This window comes from Rhinopithecus roxellana, chromosome 19, assembly GCF_007565055.1.
Source record: "Rhinopithecus roxellana isolate Shanxi Qingling chromosome 19, ASM756505v1, whole genome shotgun sequence".
Lineage (NCBI taxonomy): Eukaryota > Metazoa > Chordata > Mammalia > Primates > Cercopithecidae > Rhinopithecus > Rhinopithecus roxellana.
Genome location: NC_044567.1, coordinates 20,171,524 through 20,194,505, shown reverse-complemented (window position 1 = coordinate 20,194,505; position 22,982 = coordinate 20,171,524). Strand labels below are relative to the sequence as shown.

Below are 22,982 nucleotides of genomic sequence, written 5' to 3'. Positions count from 1 at the left end.
TAAATATTTAGAGAACAAGCGACAATGTATTCCTGGAAAAAACAATTCAAACTTATTTGCAGCGAGACACATTGAATTAAAAAGGCTATAAAAGAATACACTCTCCAGTAGTCCAAGCCAATTAAAAAAAGTCTAGAAGTAGGGATAAAAGACCTATTGTGTACTTCCTGATAAGAACATTAAGTACCAGAAAAAAATGACTAATTCTGTAAGATTTTGAAATAAATTGTTATTCTGGAAATATTACACCCAATCAAGTAGATATTTAAGTGACAAAAGCAATGGGCAAGCATTCTTTAACAATCAAAAACAGGCCGGGTGCAGTGGCTCAAGCCTGTAATCCCAGCACTTTGGGAGGCCGAGACAGGCGGATCACAAGGTCAGGAGATGAAGACCATCCTGGCTAACACGGTGAAACCCTGTCTCTACTAAAAAAATACAAAAAACTAGCTGGGCGAGGTGGCGGGTGCCTGTAGTCCCAGCTACTCGGGAGGCTTAGGCAGGAGAATGGCGTAAACCCGGGAGGCGGAGCTTGTAGTGAGCTGAGATCCAGCCACTGCACTCCAGCCTGGGCTCCGTCTCAAAAAAAAAAAAAGAAAAACAAAAGAACAATCAAAAGCTTAAGAAATAATGCCCCAATGAGCACATGTTGAAAAACTACGAAATTAAGTCAAAGACCTCAGAAATGGAAAACAATGGTTAAAAAGACGAGTGGAGGCTGGGCTTAGTGGCTCACACTTCTAATCCCAGTACTTTGGGAGGCTGAAGCAGGAGGATCGTTTGAAGCCAGGAGCTCCAGAACAGCCTAGGCAACATAGTCAGACTCTGTCTCAACAAAAAATAAAAAAAAATTAGGCGGGCATGGTAGCGCATGACTGTAGTCCCAGCTACTTGGGAGGCTGAGGTGGGAGACGTGCTTCAGCCTGGGAGGTTGAGGCTGCTGTGAGTTGCGATTGCACAAACTGTACTCCAGCCTGGGTGAAAGGGCAAGATCTTGTCTCAAGAAATGGAAAAAATAATAATAAGAAGTAATATAAATTAAATAAAATGTAAAACTAAGTTAATAAATTTTAGTTATCTCAACTTAATACACTCTTTTAAAGTAGTTAAAAAGTTTGTCTCTTTATCCAAAAGCAACAACCAGGCCAGTTACAGTAGTTCACACCTGTAATCCTAACACTTTGTGAGGCTGAGGCAGGAGGATCACTTGAGGCCAGGAGTTTGAGACCAGCCTGGGCAACAGAGGGAGACCCTGTCTCTACAAAAAATAAACAAGTTAGCCGGATGTGATGACATATCCCTGTGGTGCCAGCTACTGGAGTGTTGAAGTGAGAGGATCACTTGAGCCCAGAAGGTCAAGGTTGCAGTGAGCCGTGATCATACCACTGCACTCCAGCCTGGTAGCAGAGCAAAACCTTGCCTCCAAAAAAAGTGCAACAATTTTAAGATTGTATACATCGTATCTCTTAGTGGCATATAAATTATGCTACAAAACTAGATTTCACCAGTATACCATTGTTTAGAAAAAAACATTTCAATTGCTGACATTAAAAGGAAAATTCATTATGCTCTGCAAAATGGGCAGGCATTTATCATAGATAAACATCTAAAAAGGAGTTCAATGTTTAATCTGTCACGCAACATCTAACCATTTTGGTCACTTACAACACTCGTGAAATATTTGTTATCACAAATACTTTTTTTTTTTTGAGACGGAGTGACGCTCTGTCACCCAGGCTGGAGTGCAGTGGCCGGATCTCAGCTCACTGCAAGCTCCGCCTTCCAGGTTTACGCCATTCTCCTGCCTCAGCCTCCCAAGTAGCTCTGACTACAGGCTCCCACCACCTCGCCCAGCTAGTTTTTTTGTATGTTTTTAGTAGAGACAGGGTTTCACTGTGTTAGCCAGGATGGTCTTGATCTCCTGACCTCGTGATTCACCCGTCTCGGCCTCCCAAAGTGCTGGGATTACAGGCTTGAGCCACCGCGCCCAGCTATCACAAATACTTTTAACAACAATCATACAGACCAGTGGTCAGCAAGTTATAGGCTTTGGGTCAAATACAGCCCATCTCCATTTTTGTAAATAAAGTTTTATTAAAACACATTTATTACTCATGCTCATAATTTACATATTGCCTAATGGCTGCTTTCACACTGAGACTGAAGTTGTACAGTTGCCCTGCAAGGCCTAAAACATTTACTATCTGGCTCTTTACAATACAGACAGCTAAAACACCTGAATAAATAATCTTACTGATTTTTAGAAGCTAGCCTAGGCCAGGCATAGTGGCTCATGCTTGTAATCCTAGCACTTTGGGAGGCCAAGGTGGGCATTTTACTTTGAGCTCAAGAGCTTGAGACCCGCCTGGGCAACATGGTGAAACTCTGTCTCTACAAAAAAAATACAAAAATGAGCCGAGAGTGGTGTCTCACACCAGTGGTCCCAGCTACTCAGGAGGCAGAAGCTAAAACATCACTCAGGCTGGGAAGTGGAAGTTGCAGTGACCCGAAATCTTACCACTGCACTCCAGCCTGGGCAACAGAGCAAGACTCTGTTTCAAAAAATAAAAACGAAGCTAGGCTAGATGGCCAGATCCTAACTCACAGAGCTCATACTTTATCTAGTACAGTGACAAGACATGTATGTAAATAACTTATAACGCAAGATTTTAAAAGCTAAGTGCAATAACAATGTAAGAAAAAGGAAGAGATTCTTTCCAGTGAGGAACATCAAAGAAGGTATCTTGAAGAAGTAGCTTTTGCACTGGATTTTGAAGGATGGCTATAATTTGGACATTAAAAAAATGGGGAGAAGACTTGCACTGTAAAGAAAAGCAGAGCTGTGAAAAACTGCAAGCACGACAGTGTACTTTTTATGAAGGAACAGTTAGGAGAAAATACTAATAAGCATTTTAGGGGCAAAGCACAGAGAAGGTTTCCAAAGTCAAGATTAGCAGTTTAGATTTTAAATATAATTACGTTCAGGACTGAGGATCAGTGATTATAACTGTGCTTTATGAAGATCAATCTGACAACAATATCTGAAATAATTTGAGGAGACAGATAATAAGGAAAGTAGTTATGAAACAATTAAAATAATCCAAGAGAAAAGAATGAACATGGTGACAGTGAGACCAGAAAAGAGAGGATGGATTGGAAAAAAAAAAAGATTAAATATATTATGATGACAGCAAAACCACTTACTTATGAATTGAGAGCAGCATCAGAATATGCTTTCTTACTTATATGGTGTAAGAACTTTCAGCCCCCCCACCATCTCTCCCACCTTGAACAAAATGATAATTATTTCTAATTTGTTCTGACAATTTCTACCAGGCTGGGCGTTGTGGCTCATGCCTGCAATCACAGCACTTTGGGAGGCTGAGGCAGGCAGATTCCTTGAGGCCAGGAGTTCAAGACCAGCCTGGCCAACAGGGCAAAACCCCATCTCTACAAAAAATACAAAAATTAGCTGGGCCTGGTGGCGCATGCCTGTGATCCCAGCTACTTGGGAGGCTGAGGCACAAGAATTGCTTGAACCTGGGAGGTGGAGGCTGCAGTGACCTGAGATTGCACCACTGCACTCCAGCCTGGGTGACAGAGCCAGACTCTGTCTCTGTCTCAAAAAAGAAAGGAGGAACTGCTTAAATTACAATTAAAAGGGACAGACTACTACTTTCCCACTAAACTAACCCTGGATGCAAGCACAAAATGAAAACAATTCATGTGCTAGGGCTCCCTCTGCTGGACCACTAGAGAGAAAATCTGATCTTAAATGCTTCTGCTGAATTGATGAAAAGAATAGATTAAGTTGGCTTCATAGCTGCTTTCCAAGTATATCAAATGCTCTCCTCAGGAGGGGAATAAGAAATTATCTTTCTTCTATATTTTCCACAGTACTAATAATTTAACTGCTGCTTAAATTGTTGACTAATTATGAAAGAGATTTTAATATATAGTCAAATTTCACAAATTTTTTTTAATCTTTTTTTGAGACGGAGTCTTATTCTGTCACCCAGGCTGGAGTACAGTGGCTCAATCTCAGCTCACTGCAACCTCTGGCTCCAGGGTTCAAGCAATTCTCCTGCCTCGGCCTGAGTAGCTGGGATTACAGGTGCCCACCACGATGTCCAGCTAATTTTTGTATTTTTAGTAGAGATGGGGTTTCACCATGTTGGCCAGGCTGGTCTTGAACTACTGATCTCAAGTGATCTGCCCACCTCAGCCACCCAAAGTGCTGGGATTACAGGCCTGAGCCACTGTGCCTGGCCAAATCTCACAAATATTTAAATATACTCAACTAAGAAATTTACTTCTCAGTAAAAAGACAAGCTGGAATTAACCGGACTGATTTTTTTTTATAGGTAAGGAAATTATTCTAAAGAATGGTTTTATATTCCGTTCACTAAGAAATAAGCTGTAGCTCCCTTGTCCATTGGTTTTGACTGGAAGGTCAAAGAGACCAGGCTGGCCAACATGGTAAAAACCCATTTCTACTAAAAGTACAAAATTAGCCAGGCATGGTGGCACATGCCTGTAATCCCAGTTACTCAGGAGGCTGAGGCGGGAGAATTGCTTGAAACAGGGAGGCAGAGACTGCAATGAGCTGAGATCATGCCATTGCACTCCAGCCTGGGTGATAAGCCAAACTCTGTCTCAAAAAATATACACATAAATAAAACCAGAGTTATCATATGAACCAGAAATTCTATCCTAGGTATATATCCAATAGAATATCCAATAGAAATGAAAACATGTCCACACAAAAAACCTATACACAAGTATTTATAACAGGATTATTGCCAGAAATTGGGAAAAACCCAAATGCCTACCACTGACATATAAAATATGGTACATTCATACAATGGAATATTATTCAGTAATAAAGAGTATTGACAAGTTACGATCATGAGACTATCATGCTAAGTGAAAGAAGGCAGACACAAAAAACAGACTATTGCATGATTCTATTTATATGAAATGTGCAGAATAGGTAAACCCATAGAAACAGAAAGTAAATTAGTGTTTGCCAGGGTTTAGGGGTGGGAAGAATGGGGAGTGATGGTAATGGGTACACAATTTCTTTCTGGGTGAGGAAAATGTTCTAAATAGTGGTGATGCCTGCACAACTCTTAAAAATCAGTGAATTGGCCAGGAGCGGTGGCTCACGCCTGTAATCCCAGCACTCTGGGAGGCCGAGGCAGGTGGATCACGAGGTCAGGGGTTCGAGACCAGCCTGACCAACATGGTGAAACCCCATCTCTACTAAAAATACAAAAATTAGCTGGGCTTGGTGGTGGGTGCCTGTAATCCCAGCTACTCAGGAGGCTGAGGCAGGAGAATTGCTTCAACCTGGGAGGCAGAGGTTGCAGTGAGCTGAGATCGTGCCACTGCACTCCAGTCTGGGCGACAGAGCAAGACTCCGTCTCAAAAAAAACAAAAAACCGTGAATTGTACACTTTAAAAGGGTAAAGTATACAATGTGTGAATTATACATTTTTTTAACAAGGGAAAATGATGACCAAAAAAAAAAAAAGATCTTGCATAAGGACTCATCTCTTTACTTTCCCATATATTCAATGTGGCTGCCAGGTCCTACTTATTTCTGTGGTATCTCTCACATTTTTCCCCATTCATTCCCACTGACCTCAACCTAGGTTAAGATCTCTCACCCGAACTGCTAAGAAAGCCTTCTAACAAGCTTTGCTAACGAGCATTTTGAATCTTATCTCTCATTTCTCCCTTTTTTTGCTTTATAATTCAAGAGTTATCTTCCCAAGGTAAAAGTGTGATAATATTACCAAATTGCTCAAAAACTACTTAAAAATATAAAGTTGAAATTTTATACAAAAAATTTAATATAAATTTGGCCCAATCCTGTTACAACCTCATCTGCAACATTTTTTTCCTATACACCCTCTTCTCCAGCCACAGTATTCCACAAAAATGCCTTGTACTTTATGCCATTCTGTATTTCTTGCTGTTCTCTCCCAACTGAAATTATTTCCACCTCTATTTTTGCCTATTTAAATCTAAACCAGCCTTGAATGTTATTTAAATGCTTATTCCTGCCTTGATTTTCCTGCAACAAAGTGAATCATTTCATTCCCTACATTTCATTCACATTCTGTAACTCTCTTGTTAAAACAAGGCAAAACAGAAGAATGAATAGTATAGGTTTGAAGGTCAGATAGGGCTGTGTTCAAATCCCAATCCTGACACTTATTTATCAGCCACATGGCCTTGAACAAATTACTTAACCTGAGCTTCAATTTTCTGACCTGTAAAATGAGAATAATAATATATCACAGAGTGATCCTGAAGATCAAATAAAGTATAACGAGCACACAGGAATCCTCAGTATATTAGTTTCCTTTTCAAATTTCAGTCTGCTTTATATTCACATTCACATGTCCGTCTTCCCCACTAGACTAGACACTGGTTGAAAGCAACAACACTATATATGGTCCCAACAAAACTGTTAAAAGGGTACTACATAATAAAAAGTACATAGGCTACAGGTGCAAAACTGATCAACTCTTAACCTATAGTAGGTATTAAATATTTATTAATGAAACAACATAATTAAAAATTCAAAATTGTAATTAGTAACTTCCTCAATATTCCATTTGAAAATATTCTAGTTGGCTATGCAGAAATGGAGATTTAACTAGTAACCTTGATTCATTTCTTATGTCAATTATTCTAAAATTTTATGAAGAAATAAAAACAGAAAAATGGAAGAAAAACTTAAGTCACCTTTGTTAAGGGGGAAAAAAATCCATTTTAAGAAAAAAGTGATTCTACAACTACATGGATAAATCTGGCATTATACTGAGTGGAGTAAGTCAGACATAAAAGAGTATATACTGTATGATATTTTTTATATGAAATTCTGTAACAGGCAAAACTAATCTAGTGATAGAAATACAAGCACTTGTCTAGGGCAGCAAGTGGGGAGACAGACTGACTGCAGGAGGGTATGGAAGGCCTTTTGGGAGAGAGGGAAATGTTCTAAATCTTGATTGGGGCATATACATTTGTCAAAAATCATCACGCACTTAAAATCTGAGAATTTTATATGTACATTATACCTCAATTTTTAACAAGTGTGAGCCATACAGAGCCAATGTCTTCAAAAGTAGCAAAGAAATATCAAATATGTTCAATTATCTACCCATGTAATAAAAACTGAAAAACGGCCAGGCGCAGTGGGTCATGCCTGTAATCTCAGCACTTTGGGAGGCCAAAGTGGGTGGATCACCTGAGGACAGGAGTTTGAGACCAGCCTGATCAACATGGTGAATTCCCACCTCTACTAAAAATACAAGAATTAGCCAGGCGTGATGGTGTGTTCCTGTAATCCCTGCTACTCAGCAGGCTGAGGCAGGAGAATCACTTGAACCTAGGGGGCGGAGGTTGCGGTGAGCTGAAATTGCACCATTGCACTCCAGCCTAGGCAACAGAGGGAGACTCCATCTCAAAAACAAACAAACAAACAAACAAAAAGGCTGGGCACGGTGGCTCATGTCTGTAATCCCAGCACTTTGGGAGGCCGAGGTGAGTGGATCACCTGAGGTCGAGTTCAAGACCAGCCTGGCCAACACGGTGAAACCCCGTTTCTTCTAAAAATATAAAAATTAGCTGGGCGTGGTGGTGGGGCACCTGTAATCCCAGCTACTCAGGAGGCTGAGGCAGGAAAATCTACTAAATATACAAAAAATATTAAAATTACAAAAAATACTAAAAATACAAAAAAAAAAAAAAAAAATTAGCCGGGCATGGTGGCAGGCACCTGTAACCCCAGCTACTCAGGAGGCTGAAGCAGGAGAATCACTTGAACTTAGGAGGCAGAGGTTGCAGTGAGCCAAGATTGCACCATCACACTTCAGCCTAGGTAACAAGAGCGAAACCCTGTCTCAAAAAACAAGAAAGGAAAAAACATTAAAACATGACAGGAGTATTAGAAAAGCACACATTTACTGGGCGTGGTGGCTCACGCCTGCAATCCCAGCACTTTGGGAGGCTGAGGTAGGTGGATCACCTGAGGTCAGGAGTTCGAGACTAGCCCGGCCAACATGGTGAAACCCTGTCTCTACAAAAATACAAAACTTAGCTGGGCATGATGGCAGGTGCCTGTAATCCCAACTACTCAAGAAGCTTAGGCAAGAGAATAGCCTGAACCCAGGAAGCGGAGGTTGCAGTGAGCCGAGATCACGGCATTGCACTTCAGCCTTGGTAACTGTGCAAGACTCAAAAAAAAAAAAAAAAAAAAAAAAAGGGGCCGGGCGCGGTGGCTCAAGCCTGTAATCCCAGCACTTTGGGAGGCCGAGACGGGCGGATCACGAGGTCAGGAGTTCGAGACCATCCTGGCTAACATGGTGAAACCCCGTCTCTACTAAAAAATACAAAAAGCTAGCCGGGCGAGGTGGCTGGCGCCTGTAGTCCCAGCTACTCGGGAGGCTGAGGCAGGAGAATGGCGTAAACCCGGGAGGCGGAGCTTGCAGTGAGCTGAGATTGGGCCACTGCACTCCAGCCCGGGCGACAGCAAGACTCGGTCTCAAAAAAAAAAAAAAAAAAAAAAAAAGAAAAGCACACATTTGGGGTTGTTTCTGATATATAACTGTGGATTTCACAGAAAAAGTTTTGGCTGCGAAATTTTTTTTTTTTTTTTTTTTTTTTTTTTTTTTTTTTTTGAGACGGAGTCTCGCTCTGTCGCCCGGGCTGGAGTGCAGTGGCCGGTTCTCAGCTCACTGCAAGCTCCGCCTCCCGGGTTTATGCCATTCTCCTGCCTCAGCCTCCGAGTAGCTGGGACTACAGGCGCCCGCCACCTCGCCCGGCTAGTTTTTTGTATTTTTAGTAGAGACGGGGTTTCACCGTGTTAGCCAGGATGGTCTCGATCTCCTGACCTCGTGATCCGCCCGTCTCGGCCTCCCAAAGTGCTGGGATTACAGGCTTGAGCCACCGCGCCCAGCCGAAAATTTTTATGTTAGATGTTATTGTAGTACTATCAAGGGTAACTATTTACTACCACGATTATAACTGAGCAATTACATTTGGCAGACACTGAATTAAAAAAAAGTAGTGTTGTTAAGAACTGTCATATAGTGATCTTAGCTCATGGTTAACAAATTAAAAACTGCTTTTGCTAATAAAAATTTGTAGGAAATTGGTGACATCTTAATAACTCATACCTAGGAATTTTTTTGTTTTCCATACCTAGGGATCTTTACACCAACAATTTTGTTATGACAATTTCAGTAGTCTGAAAAGACTATGTATTTGTTCAGAGGTAAAGTTCACAGCTTTTAGAGGGAAAAACAAATATTTTAAAAAATCGGTCGAGCTGCTTTCTTTACACATTCCTTTTTGACAGTTCTGTAAATTATACTTCACTGTACTGACAAATAACAAAGGCAAAGGTATCAGAGTCGCAAGTTCAATTTTTAAAAAATTTACATTTCCAACAATGTACGAGTAAAACATAGGTTTCCTTACCTCATCATCATCATCATCAGAATCATTCCCAAACACTGATGGTTTTTGCAAAACAGGGTGCAACTGCTGTGTTTTCTTTGGCAAAATAAGCCCATACCTGCATATATTTTTTTTGAAATAGAAATTAAACCGTTATGTTTAAATGTTAACAAATACATCTACTATCTCTTCCACATGAAGCTACCAAATCAAAACATGTCATAAGCTTTATGAACACAGACTGTTTCTGCTTCTCAGTGATGTCAAAATTCTAACATGCCGTAAGATTCTATAATTATTACTTTAAGTGATCATTTGTGGACACGGGCCAAACTCGAATACCATTTTTATCAAAGAAGAGAAGTAAATGAAAAGTTCAGAAATGTTTTAAGATGGCGAAGTGACGGTAACATTTTTAAAAAAAACATGTGCAGTGGAAAGTTTAGTTCATGTCCACCAAAGATTTTAAAATGCTTTCAATTATCCTTGTGGTCTAACAAGTCAAGAAAATGGCCAGATTTTTTTTTTCCTACTGTGTACTTACACAGTTTCTAAGAACTGACTGGATAGTGTAACTCACGAAAATTTTTAAAAGATTAACTGAGAAACCCAAGTAGCCATGGGGCAAGTTCGCATTACACTTTATTAAGATCACGTGCTTTGCCTCAGGGACCCATCCCATCAGATCCACCTCCTTCAGTTTCTCACGTTTTGGCCCTTAAGATGCGGAGATCACGGGAGGCCGCATCAAAAGTAAGGATTACACATCAAAGGTAAACCTTTAAAGTACGTACAGTATTTGCGGCAACGTATATCCCAATTTCCTATGTGCCTACCCTTATTCTGTGGCTTCTCAGAACAATATTCCTAAAAGGAGAAGGAAGGGCGGGAATCAGGACTTGAGCTTCTGCCAAGGAGAACAAGGCCCTCTAAGGAAGCCAGGAACTGTCTCTCTTCACACTGCCCCTGAGAGCATCCAAGCGGGGAGAAACTCAAGCGCGGGGTAGGAAGCAAGACTGAGGGGCCTCAGACCGAGCTTTTGGAAAATAGAAAAGTCTCGCTCTCTGCCCCTCAGCCTAACTTCCTTTATTTCCTCACAAGTTTCTCCCTCAAACTTCGAGCTTCCATCCTGGAAAATGTACGGGGGAGGGGAATCTATGTTCCTCAGGACTTCTCGTTTTTTCCCGTCTGTACCCCTGACGACACAGTCCCTTCACTTCCAGCGCATTTAAAACTCCTCGGCCAAAGACACAGTCGCCGTAGTTTCTCATCCCCCAGCCTGACCCTAACTCCCGCATCACTCACTGCCTGCCCGGAATCGCCATCTTGCTCCCGTGTCCGCTGAACGTGGCCGACGCCACTGTGACGCTGACGCCGACGACGTCACTTAAACTCTCGCGCGGCTTTGGGTAGCCCGGATCCTGCTTGTCTGTTGAGTCGCTGGTTTGAGTCACTTCCACCGGCCTGGGAATTGGATCCCGTGGGGTCTGTTTTGTTTCAGAGCCCACCGGCTGCCTCAAAATCTGTAGGAGAAAAGAATGACAACGTTGTAGGCCAGTTGTTCCAGAGTGTGGTTCTGCCACCAGCGGCATCAGCATCACGGGAGATATTGTTAAAATGACAAATTCTCGGGCCCCACCCCAAACCTGCCGAATCAGAAGTTTTGGAGTGGAGAGAGTTATCTGAATTTTAACCCGCGGGTAATTCTGATACTCAAGTTTGAAAACCACTGCCATGGCTAGCGATATTCCCCCTACCCACTTCCAAGTGTTCAGTTTAACTGGTTCAGGATAATTAGGCGAAAAATGAAAATCCATGTATTAATAATACCTTACATAGGACCAAAATTATTTTGTTTATTTTTATTTATTTTTTTGAGACGGAGTTTCGCTCTTGTTGCCCAGGCTAGTGTGCAAAGGCGCGAACTCAGTTACCGCAACCTCCACCTCCCGGGTTCAAGCGATTCTCCTGCCTCAGCCTCCCGAGTAGCTGAGATTACAGGTATGTGCCACCAGGCCCAGCTAGTTTTGTATTTTTAGTACAGACGGGGTTTCTCCATGTTGGTCAAGCTGGTCTCGAACTCCCGACCTCAGGTGATCCGCCTGACTCGCCCTACCAAATTGCTGGGATTACAGGCATGAGCCACCGTGCCCGGCCCATATATGATACCTTTTTGAAAACTCTACCCACATCTGTGCACTCATTCACTCTTGATTCATTCCAAACTAGTCTCAGCCAGAGATCAATTACTGAGAGAAGGATGTTGAAGTCTCCAACTATAATTGTGAATTTGCTTCTCCTTTCAATTCTATCAGTTTGTGTCATGTATTTTGAACTTAGGTATGTAAACATTTAGGATTGTTATGTTCTCTTGCATTAACCTGTGTAGCATTAAGAAGTGGCCCTCTTTATTCCTTTATTCTTTGCTTGGTCTGCTCTAAATATAACTGGCTTTCTTTTGATTAATGCTAGCATAGTGTATATTTTTCAACCCATTTTAATCTGTGTATTTATATTCAAATTGGATCACACGTTGACAGAATATAGTTGGCTCTTTTTTATCCAGTCTGACAGTCTCTTCCATTTAATTTGGATGTTTAAAACATTTTCATTAAAGTGACTATGATTGCAGACTGGGTGGGGTGGCTCAGGCCTGTAGTCCCAGCACTTTGGGAGGTTGAGGCCAGCATGCACAACGCAGCCAAACCCATCTCAAAAAAAAGAAAAAAAAAGTATGATTGCTGTTTTCTACTTTTCCCAACTGTGATTCAGCTTATGATTTTCATGCTTCAGCCTCCTTTGTTGGTTTATTGACCATACTTCTTTGCTTATTATTATTTTTTTTTTAACAGGCAGAAAATCTTTAATCAGGATTTTTTTCCAACTATAAAACAAAAATCCCATTTTTTTCCTTAAATTTAGGTTCCTCAGGAACAGAGAAGTTTGCAGTGATGATCTCAACTCCGCATCATCTGGTGACCCCTGATTCTGCAGGACTAAGCCATTTCCCAAGAGTTCTGCCACATCAGCCAGTGAGGACAAGAGTTCTTCAGTGCGGGTCAGCTCAAGGACACCTAGGCTTCCCCCGCAAGGGGGCGTGCTTGCAGGTCTGACAAAGCACAGAGCATTGAGCAGATGGCCTGGGACTCCCAGGCCTGGCAGAGGGTTTTATTAGGGCCCGCCTGGCCTGCAACGTTTCTTCCAAGTGCCCGGACCCAGCACTCATCTTCACTGACATTCTCTGTTATCCACCAGCTCCTCTGCACACGAACTTCCACGAACTTATAAACCTCAAAAGGTACAATGGACTGGGGTGCGGTGGCAGAGTCGGGGCAGGGCAGCCTTCGAATCCACACTATTGAATCCTCAGTATTCAAAGAAGAGAAAGACAGGGAAATTCTCCAGAGATCATGATATGCATCCAGGCAGTGTTCTCATGTGAGAGGATAGGGAGGCCAAAAACTAAAATTGCTATCAGCCCCCGCCACTGTCTGGTACACGAGGAGTTTCCGAGGACTTTACAAGCACAGTCGCAAAATGCTAGTAAGACTGGGACTCTTCAACTTTTTCTTCTAGGGCCAAGTAGACTCTGTGTAACTTATTTTGTAAGAAATGGGTGTGGGTGACAAGAGGGGCTACCTTCCACCCCTGCAGCAGAGTGGTAAGACTCGAGCGTGGGCCCTGCGCAAAGCACCAGCCCAGTAGGCCGTGAGCCACAGAAACCGACAGCACCTTATGGCCCCTTTGCTCCAAGCAGCCAGTGCCCTATCAACCTGGCATTTACCAAACATCTCAACAGCAGACCAGAACTAGAAAACACAGCTTCTGTGTAGTACACACTTATGGTCTGAGACCCAACTAAGGCTCCCCACATCCTTCAAAACTCCACAGGCTGAATGTCCAGCTTCTTCCTCCAAGATAGAATTGCCCTCAGCCCACGAATTCTCTCTGGGACTATTTACAGAATTGGAAGGAAAACCCACGGAACCGAAAACCTCTTTACGCAGATGGGTTCAGGAAGAAAGCCACCAACAGAAAGCAACTCAGGATGGAAAGGCCGAGGCTGGCAGAACCCCTGGGCCTATTTCCAAGGAGCCACCCTTCCCAGCAAGAGCAGAGGGTGCCCCTCACATCAACCCTCAGCCCTTTAACTTCTGGCTGGGCCAGTGATTCTCCTCCCCAGTCTGCGGCCCATCTGGAAACTGGCTGTGGTACTTTGGAGAGATAGGAAGGACAGGACTACAAGAGACAGGACACCAGTGAGTGGCTGGGCCAGGAGGCCCCATTTCCTAGAACGAAGATGGCTGCCACTGCTGCCCAAGCCCTCAAAGGCAGACAGGCTTCATGTGCGGCACCAGCACACACACAGGTAACAAGACCAGGGGAGGGGACCCTAAGTGTCCCCTCCACAGGGAGGGGGCTATGTACAGGACAGGAGGGAGAGTCTGGCCAGGTGCACCCCCCCGTATCTCATTCAACCAGGAGATCAAACTGCTCAGCAGCTTCAAACTCCGCGTTCATGGCCGCCGCCCACTCATCCAGCTCCGTTTTCAAGATCTCTGGCATCTTCTTCTTCTTAAGTTTCTGTTTCTCCGGTGGTGGGGAGATTCCAGGGAGAGTCATGTCTGGGGCCCAGGGCTTTGCACAGACTCTGGGGACCTCAGTGAATTTGGAGCACACCACTGGTGAGACTCCGGACAAGTCTTCTGCCCCCAGCAGCCCCTCGAAGCCAAAGCAGGACCGGCGCCCTGGGGTGGAGGTGGAGGCAGAGCCCAGGGTCTCCAGCCGGCTGTAGGAACGCCTGACTTTCTTAGACATTTCTAAGTCTCTGGCGTCCAGCTCTCCTTCCGTGGAGCTGGACTCGGCATCAGGGTTGGGCACAGGAGTGGTGGTGGGGGTGGCAGGGATGCTGTGTGTTTTGAAAAGGTCCTCTTTAGTAAGCTCCCTGCCAGGGGGCTCATTTTCTTTCTCCAAGAAAAAGGCAATTCTAGGGCTCCTGCGAGGTGACTGGACAGCTGGGACCTCTACAGCATGGGCCACGATCTTCTTTAAAACGATGGGCTTTCTGATTGCAGCCGCACTGGGTGTCTTCGGCCAGATTTCAGGGAGGATGCTCGGGAGTTCAGAGCCTGATTTCCGCTGGGACCTCCGCAGAGGCTTAGTAGGAGATAGTGCCCTTGGCCCGGAGCGCTGAGCGGCTCCTCCGGACCGCGTTCGCCTCCCAGACATAACTAGGCTCGGTCTCGAGCTCCTCCAGCACCGCCGCCCCGGGCGCGTGCCAACGGGAAAGGGCACTCGCTGCAAAAAACCGCTTGTTATTTTTTTAAGCTGTTGCTTTAGCGTTTCTAATATATGTCTTAAACTTATCACAGTCTACCTTAAAGTAAGAATCTACCGCTTTCTGTATAATATAAGAAGCTTACAAAAGTATACTTCCATTTTATCTCCTCATTTGTGCTATTGTCACTATGTCGTTAATGCATGATAAATTATTTTTGCTATAAAAGTAAATTCGTTTTTAAAAAGATTTTTTTTGAATAGGAAAAATATGTTTACCCATATATTTATCATTTCTCATGTTTCCATGTCTTTGTGTAGATTCAGATTTCTGTCTAGTATAATATTTTTTTAAATCTTTTTTAAAATTTTTATTGAGTGATAATTCACATATCGTACAATTCATTCATTTAAAGTGTACAATTCAGTGGTGTTTAGTATAGTAAAGTTGTATTTTTAGTATAGTCATAGTTATACTACCCTCACCACAATCAATTTTAGATTTTTTTTTTTTTTTTTTTTGGGACAGAGCCTTGCTCTGTTTCCCAGGCTGGAGTGCTGTGGTGCATCTTGGCTCACTGCAAGCTCCTGGGTTCAAGCCTCCTGGGTTCAAGCGATTCTCCTGCCTCAGCCTCCCAAATAGCTGGGATTACAGGCATGTGCCACCACACCCGGCTCATTTTTGTATTTTTAGTAGAGACAGGATTTCTCCATGTTGGCCAGGGTGGTCTCAAACCCCTGACCTCAGGTGATCCACCTGCCTCGGCCTCCCAAAGTGCTGGGATCACAGGTGTGAGCCACTGTGCCTGGCCAATTTTAGATTATTTTTAATACCCAGCAAAGAAACCATGTACCTATTAGTCACTCCTGTTTTCCTCCAAATCCTCCAGTCCTGGGTAACCATTTTATGTCTATAGACTTGAAGTTCTATCAATTTTAACTTCATGTATTTTGAAACTCTGTCATTAGGTTTACGATTGTAATGTCTTCTTAATCGACTATTCATTATCAAATAACCTTTATCATTATAATATTCTTTGCTCTGAAATCTACTTGTGTGATATTATAGCCACTCCGGTTTTCTTTTGACATTAACTCTAGGGAAAGCAAAAGGATGTACAGGAATGGAAAATAATTGTAATTTACAACATGGCTAAGCTCTAAATAGCATACGTAATCATGATAATATAAACACTGAATATTGATCTATTCTGATTAAATTACCATGTAATAATATTGAGAAGAATGGATGGGAAGTGTGTGTGTATGTATGCTGAGGAAGGAGCTAAATCTTTGTATTGTATACTGGGAGATTAATAGATATTACCTAAATCGGAAAAACAAAAATAGCCACACAAGCATGTAATTTAACAATATAGAGGTAAATGTCAAAACCACAGCTAAAATAGAGGTTGGCAAACTTTTTCTGCAGTCTGATAGCAAATAATTTAGTCCATGTGACCCATGTGGTTTTTGTGGCAACTACTCAACTCTGCCCTGATAATGTGAAAGCAGCCGTAGACATGGGCATACCTATTCCAATAAAACTACCATACCGGGCAGCTGGCCAGATTTGGCCAATGGGCTGTTTACCAACTCCTGAGCAAAAAGAATTGAAAGTAGTTGACTCAGAAGCAAGGAAAATAGAGGCAAGTTGGGGCTGGGAAATGCCGTGGTCTCAGCAGACCTTGTATAACAGAATGACTTTTTAGGAGTATGTGTTACTTTGCTTAAAATAAAGAGTAAAAAATAAAGCCCCCTGCCAGGGCTGCCTGCCTCTTGCTTGAAGAGACTGAATGGGGAATTAGTTACCCATAATTACCCAGGGGGGAGCTCAATATCCTAGATAATTTGAGTTTTTCAATTGGTATCTTCTGTATTCTTCCATTGCCTTTGGGACATTTTAATGAAGCGGTCATGGGATTTTCCCTAGGCTAGAAGGGACAGTTTCTCAGATGCAGTGTTGTAGAGTCTGCAGCAGTGGTGGTAACTACAGCGGTGAATAAGGGCACAGAGAAGCCTCCTAACATTTTGGAACCCAACTTTTGAAACTTTTTTTTTTTTTTTGAGACGGAATCTCGCTCTGTCCCCCAGGCTGGAGTGCAGTGGCCGGATCTCAGCTCACTGCAAGCTCCGCCTCCTGGGTTTACACCATTCTCCTGCCTCAGCCTCCCGAGTAGCTGGGACTACAGACGCCCGCCACCTCGCCCGGCTAGTTTTTTGTATTTTTTTTTTAGTAGAGATGGAGTTTCACCGTGTTAGCCAGGATGGTCTCGATCTCCTGACCTCATGATCCGCCCGCCTCGGCCTCCCAAAGTGCTGGGATTACAGGCTTGAGCCACCGCGCCCGGCCCCTCTCTAAACACTTAATTTCCTTTTATTATTTTTTAATTTTTATTTATTTATTTACTTATTTTTGGAGACAGAGTATCACTCTGTTGCCCAGACTGGAGTGCAGTGGCGCGATCTTGGCTCACTGTAACCTCCACCTCCCAGGTTCAAGCAGTTCTTCTGCTCATCTCCCGAGTAGCTGGGATTACAGGTGCGCACCACCACGCCCAGCGAATTTTTGTATTTTTAGTAGAGACGGGGTTTCACCATATTGGCCAGGCTGGTCTCGAACTCCTGACCTAGTGATCCGCCCACCTCAACCTCCCAAACTGCTGGGATTACAGGCGTGAGCCACTGCGCGCGGCCTTAATTTCCTTTTAGACACTGCTCCCATTGCTGTTTCCCAGTTTGGCTTGTCCATAGTTTGGGTGCTTTTTGTATTAGGCCATTTCACAAATTGGTCTCACTTTGATAAGGGGTCACCCCTAATTCAAACAACTGTAACTAGAGAGTCAATCACGTAATGGCCACCTAGAGTTGCCTCATCACTTGAAGTGCTTGGGCAGGACAGTCTAAGCTCAGACAGTAGATGGAGGAGAGGTTAAATACGGTTAATGACTAGGAGATGGTACACCTACTGAGGGTAATAACCAAGTTTAAGGGCAGAGAAATTAGGCAACATTTATTTATAAATTTAACAAATTTGACCAAGAAAAAGATTATGGAACTGGACAGCATTCTAGACCAAAGATGGTTCACAATGGCCCTACTTCCAAAGTGGTGAGCTATATTTATAACCAGAAAACAGGTGAAATAGGCAATATTTAATTCACTGATCTTATCAGTTGAGTTTTTTAATTAAAATTTTTATTTTTGCTTAATTTTTTTTAACTTTTAGGTTGGGGGGTACATGTGCAAGTTGGTTATATAGGTAAACTTGTGTCATAGGGGTTCACTGTACAGATTATTTCGTCACCCAGGTATCAAGTCTAGTATCCAATAGTTACTTTTTCTGATCCTGAGAGAGGTCTTTGTAACAAGATTCTGTGAAAGGAGAGTGAGAACATGGCATTCATGATGTAAGGTGAGGTTTTGTGAGAGTGGCATTACAGAAAACCTCATATATGAGAGGAATGCACAATTCTTGTTTTTTTTTTTTTTTTTTTTTTTTTTGAGACAGAGTTTCACTCTTGTTGCCCAGGCTGGAGTGCAGTGGCACGATCTCGGCTCACCGCAACCTCCGCCTCCCAGGTTCAAGTGATTCTCCTGCCTCAGCCTCCCGAGTAGCTGGGATCACAGGCATGTACCACCATGCCCAGCTAATTTTGTGTTTTTAGTAGAGACGGGTTTTCTCCATGTTGGTCAGGCTGGTCTCGAACTCCTGACCTCAGTTGATCTGCCTGCCTCAGCCTCCCAAAGTGCTGGGATTACAGGCATGAGCCACCGTGCCCAGCCTGCATAATTCTTAAATTACCTTCAAATGGTCTTCTGAGTTGGAGGATTGATAATGTCCAGATGTTCAGGGCATCTGGTTGCTTAAGCCTATTTAGATTAAGAGGGAATTGGCTGGGTGCACTGGCTCACGCCTGTAATCTCAGCACTTTGGGAGTCTGAGGGGGCCAGTCACTTGAGGCCAGGAGTTCAAGACCAGCCTGGCTAACATGGTGAAGCTTGTCTCTACTAAAAATACAAAAATTAGCCAGGCATAGTGGTGCATGCCTGTAATCCCAACTACTTGTGAGGCTGAGGCACGAGAATCACTTGAACCCAGGAGGTAGAGGTTGCAGTGAGCCAACATTGCACCACTGCACTCCAGCCTGGGTGACAGAGACTCTATCTCAAAAAAAAAAAAAAAAAAAAAATGAGGGAAGAGGAGGCCAATTACAAAAGACCACATATTGTATGCAAAATGTCCAGATAGGCAAATCCGTAGAGAAAAAAAATTAGCTGGTTGCCTAGGGCTGGGGGTAGGAGAAAGTGGGGAGTGACTGCTAATGGGTATGTGGTTTCTTATTGGGATGATCAAAATGTTCGGCGGGCTCGTGGCTCGCGCCTGTAATCCCAGCACTTTGGTAGGCCAAGGTGGGCAGATCACGAGGTCAGGAGTTTGAGACCCCTGGCAAACTAGCAAAAACCCGTCTCTACTAAAAATACAAAAAAAAAAAAAAAAAAGCCAGGCGTGGTGGCCAGCACCTGTAATCCCAGCTACTCGGGAGGCTGAGGCAGGAGAATCACTTGAACCCAGGAGGCTTGAACCCAGGAGCTTGCAGTGAGCGGAGATGCACCACAGCACTCCAGCCTGGGCAACAGAGCAAGTCTCTGTCTCAGAAAAAAAAAAAAAAAAAAATCTAAAATTGATTGTGGTGAGGGTAGTACAACTCTGTAAATATGTAACAAAAATTAATTCTGCACTTTAATGGGTAACTTTTATGGTATGTGGATATGTTAGTAAAGCTGTTTAAAAAAGCAGTTGGAGCTTTTTTGAGATTCCAAAGTCATTATCTTTACACTTCATGATGTTCCTGAATCATGACAAGCCAAAAGTATAAAAGAAAGTGAAGCTGGGTGCAGTGGCTCATGCCTATAATCTCAACATTTTGGGAGGCCGAGGTGGGAGGATCACTTGAGTCCAGCAGTTTAAGGCTACAGTGAGTTATGATTAAGCCATTGCACTCCAGCCTGGGGGACAGAGCGAGACCCCGTCACTTAAAAAAATAAAAAAGAAAGCAAAGGAAAGAAAGTGGTCTGGATGGTCTACACTGTACAGTGTCACTGTTACCTATGAACTGTGAGGAAAGAGCCAATAACAAATTCAGTTAATCAAGTCCAAGCTTCTGAAGCATATGTAAATGTAACAAATAAATCTATTAACAGTGAAATAAATGGATTTATATATAAATCTGTATCTAACCTTTGTCAGGGATAAATAACATCTTCCTCACTCAAAATATAAGCTCCTAAGGTTGAGGGACAGTATTTTACTTGAATGATTATTTAATAAATTTAACCAATCTGGCTTGTTGGCTGCAAATTTTACAGTAGTTTTCAAAAGACTGACAGCATGGTCATTAGCCTAGTAAGAAAGCTGGAAAGTGTGAGTGAGATTTCTAGGGTGCTGGCAAGGACAATAAACCAGAAATTAGGTGCTAGGTCCGCTCTGCCTCTTATACCCGTTGTGAAGTGAGCAACTCATTTATAAAATAAAATAGAGATATCAGGACTACCCACTTTAGAGATTATTGGAAGAATCAGATAAGCTAGTATGTGAAAATACTTCAAGTTAAAGTGCCATGCAAATGTATGATATTTGTTATCAAGTTAGAAGTCATTTAGTTAATTTGATTTCCAGGATAATGGTTACAAACATAGCATTCTGCAAAATCTTTCCTTCCTTGCTCCCTAAAATGCCATTTGTATTCACAGTGAACTCTGTAAACTTGTTCTGAAGCCATCAGGATATGTGGTTATCAGTTTAATATCTTCAAGAACATTGTTTCTTGAAATGTTGCTGTGAATGCCCTAAAAAGCCCTCTTCCAAATATGAAACAGGCATATAGGTTAAAACTGGCATGTGATCATCCGAGAGAGGAGGACTGGTAATAACACCCCCCTCTTATCAGAAAAGGTTAAAAAGGGACAGCCAATCTCAAATTATAAGATATTTGGACACATCACATTTTGTCAATCCAATAAAGAAAATAAAGTTTAATTTCCCAAAATGTTATTAAAACTGGACTCTGTCATCAGATATCTTATTGCAAAGATGAAATCTCACCACAGAGCAGTAAAGTTTGTCATAAAAACAAGCTTTAAACAAATATAAATTCTTTTTGTACTTCTTAAACTGAAGAGGTTTTTATCATTAAAAAAGTGTCTTCTTTTTTCCATGAGTCATGGACTTTTTCCCACAAGAATTTCTGTTCATTAAAATCACTTTTGAGTACCCCATAAATATGTAAACCTACTATATACCCACAAAAATTAAAAATTAATAAGTTAAAAATGACTTTTGAGTTGTTAAGGCAAGAGTAGGGGGGCAGAGAGAGGGAAGAGATGATGTTATAAGTCTTTGAAAAATTAGAAAAACAATTCTCAGTCCATTTCTTAAAAATCTTTATTATTTGGTATTCTTTTGGTTTATCTTTACTATTTGGTATTCTGTTTGGTATTCTTGTTTTCTAAATCCTCAGTTGTTACTTTGCACCTTATAAGAATGAAAAATAACTACTCAATCAACCGTAACAGTTCCACAGCAGATACAAAGCTCAAACTGAAAAGAAGCTTTCAAATATATTCTATAACATACTTAAATACACTTGGCTATGGCTACCTTCACTGGATATTTTTTGGCTAAATTTCTTCTTAGGTAGCACTTTTGGGTTTAGAAAGTGCTGAGATAAATGTTAGGAGCAGAAGACGTTTATGGGTACCCCTTTCCAATGGAAAATATTTTATAGTTAAACAAAACTGAACACGAGCAAAGGATCCTAAATACAGTACCAATTCCATTATCATTCATTATCACTTCTCTTGCAAACCTTCCCCTGGCATTTTTGCATACATATAATTATCAGTCTTGGAGGGCAAAGGGGGTGTAATAGAACTATTTAGTTTTTTGGTTATCTTCGTGAGAGCTGAACAGATGTGTATCCAGTGGTATAGATGTTCAATGACAACATTACCAAATTTCCATACTTCAGTTCGGGAATGACCTGCATCAGGAAGAAAAAAGTAAGAGTGGATAGTTTTACACTTCACTATTAAAATTATAAGTTCCAGTATTATGATTAAAGTTCATTAGATATGTTTTGAGTGAAAACTAAGCAGAATCTTGTGTAAATATGTAATTACAGGAATATGGATAAATTTTGGTGTAGTCATACAATGGAATACTTGACAGCCGTTAACAAAGAATTAGAGTTATTTGTATTCATGAATAAATCTCAAAATATTCAATAGAAAAAGTAAGTTATAGAATAATATGTACTTTTGGACACAATTAAACAGTTTTAAAACCTGCAAGATAGTATTATATTATTTATGGATTCATTAGCATATGGTAAAAATAGGAAATCATGCATGAAACTAATACCAAATTCATGATAGTATTATCTCTAGGGAAAGACAAGAAGACAGTGGGATCGAGGAAGGATAGAAATCCTTAACTGTTCTTATAATGTTTTCTTTAGAAAGTCTAACTCAAACATAGTGTTAAGGTTGGATATAGAATATAGCTTCATAATGACTATGCAGGTGTTATTCTCTATACTTGCACGCTTGAAATGTTTCCTAATTAAAAATTATTTAAAGCTATATAGTAACTGCACACTATTATATGTTTTAAGTTTTTTAAATTGAAAACTGTTAAACTGTCATTCATAAAAGTTGCTTTTTCCCAGGAGTCAGTGACTAATATTCAAATAGAATGGTCCAATGGAAAGACTATATAGCGTTGAACAGATGTGGGTTCTGTCCAATGGAAAGACTATCTAGAGTTTAACAGATCTTGGCTCTACACCAGTGAGTTTTGTCACTTAACTGCTCTGAGCCTCAGTTTCTTCTCCCATAAAACAAAATTGTAAGAATTGCTTTTTTCTTTTGAGACAGGGTCTTGCCCTGTTGCCCAGGCTAGAGTGCAGTGGCATGATCATGGCTCACTGCAGCCTCGCCCTCCCATGCTCAGGTGATCCTTCCACTTCAGCCTCCCAAGTAGCTGGGACCAGAGGCTGAGAAAATATTTGTGAAGATCTGTCACAGAGTAGTTGCTCAAACATATTAACTATCAGCTGGGTGCAGTGACTCACACCTGTAATCACAGCACATTGGGAGGCAGAGGTGGGTGGATCACTTGAGGTCAGGAGTTCGAGATCAGCCTGGCCAACATGGTGAAACCCCAT

General features: G+C 41.9%; 3 protein-coding genes across 5 annotated transcripts in view; all 3 read right to left on the bottom strand.

Annotated features, from left to right (window-relative positions):
* The window catches only part of NSRP1 (nuclear speckle splicing regulatory protein 1), a 68,025-nt gene extending 57,200 nt beyond the window's left edge, over positions 1–10,825 (bottom strand). For 2 of the 3 annotated variants that reach the window (XM_010367957.2, XM_030922927.1), the window contains exons 1-2: positions 10,314–10,464; positions 9,499–9,595 (exon numbers count right to left, since the gene is read on the bottom strand). Coding sequence is in view for 1 of the 3 variants with exons in the window: in XM_010367956.2 (XP_010366258.1) it covers positions 9,499–9,595; positions 10,783–10,802 (117 nt within the window). In the remaining 2 variants the exon portion in view is untranslated. Of the gene's footprint in view, positions 1–9,498; positions 9,596–10,313; positions 10,465–10,782 lie in introns of those variants that run through there. The other variant, XM_010367956.2, reaches the window with a different exon arrangement.
* Positions 10,826–12,858: 2,033 nt separating this feature from the next.
* On the bottom strand, positions 12,859–14,781 carry LOC104665985 (sororin). Its single transcript, XM_030922925.1, has one exon. It carries the CDS (start codon positions 14,704–14,706, stop codon positions 13,948–13,950), a length of 759 nt encoding a protein of 252 aa, XP_030778785.1. The 5' UTR covers positions 14,707–14,781; the 3' UTR covers positions 12,859–13,947.
* A 6,400-nt stretch (positions 14,782–21,181) lies between these two features.
* Positions 21,182–22,982, bottom strand: part of EFCAB5 (EF-hand calcium binding domain 5) — a 173,868-nt gene continuing 172,067 nt past the window's right edge. The window contains exon 24 of the mRNA XM_010367959.2: positions 21,182–21,797. Within this exon, the coding sequence (XP_010366261.1) occupies positions 21,607–21,797 (191 nt within the window). The 3' untranslated portion in view covers positions 21,182–21,606. The remainder of the gene's footprint in view (positions 21,798–22,982) is intronic.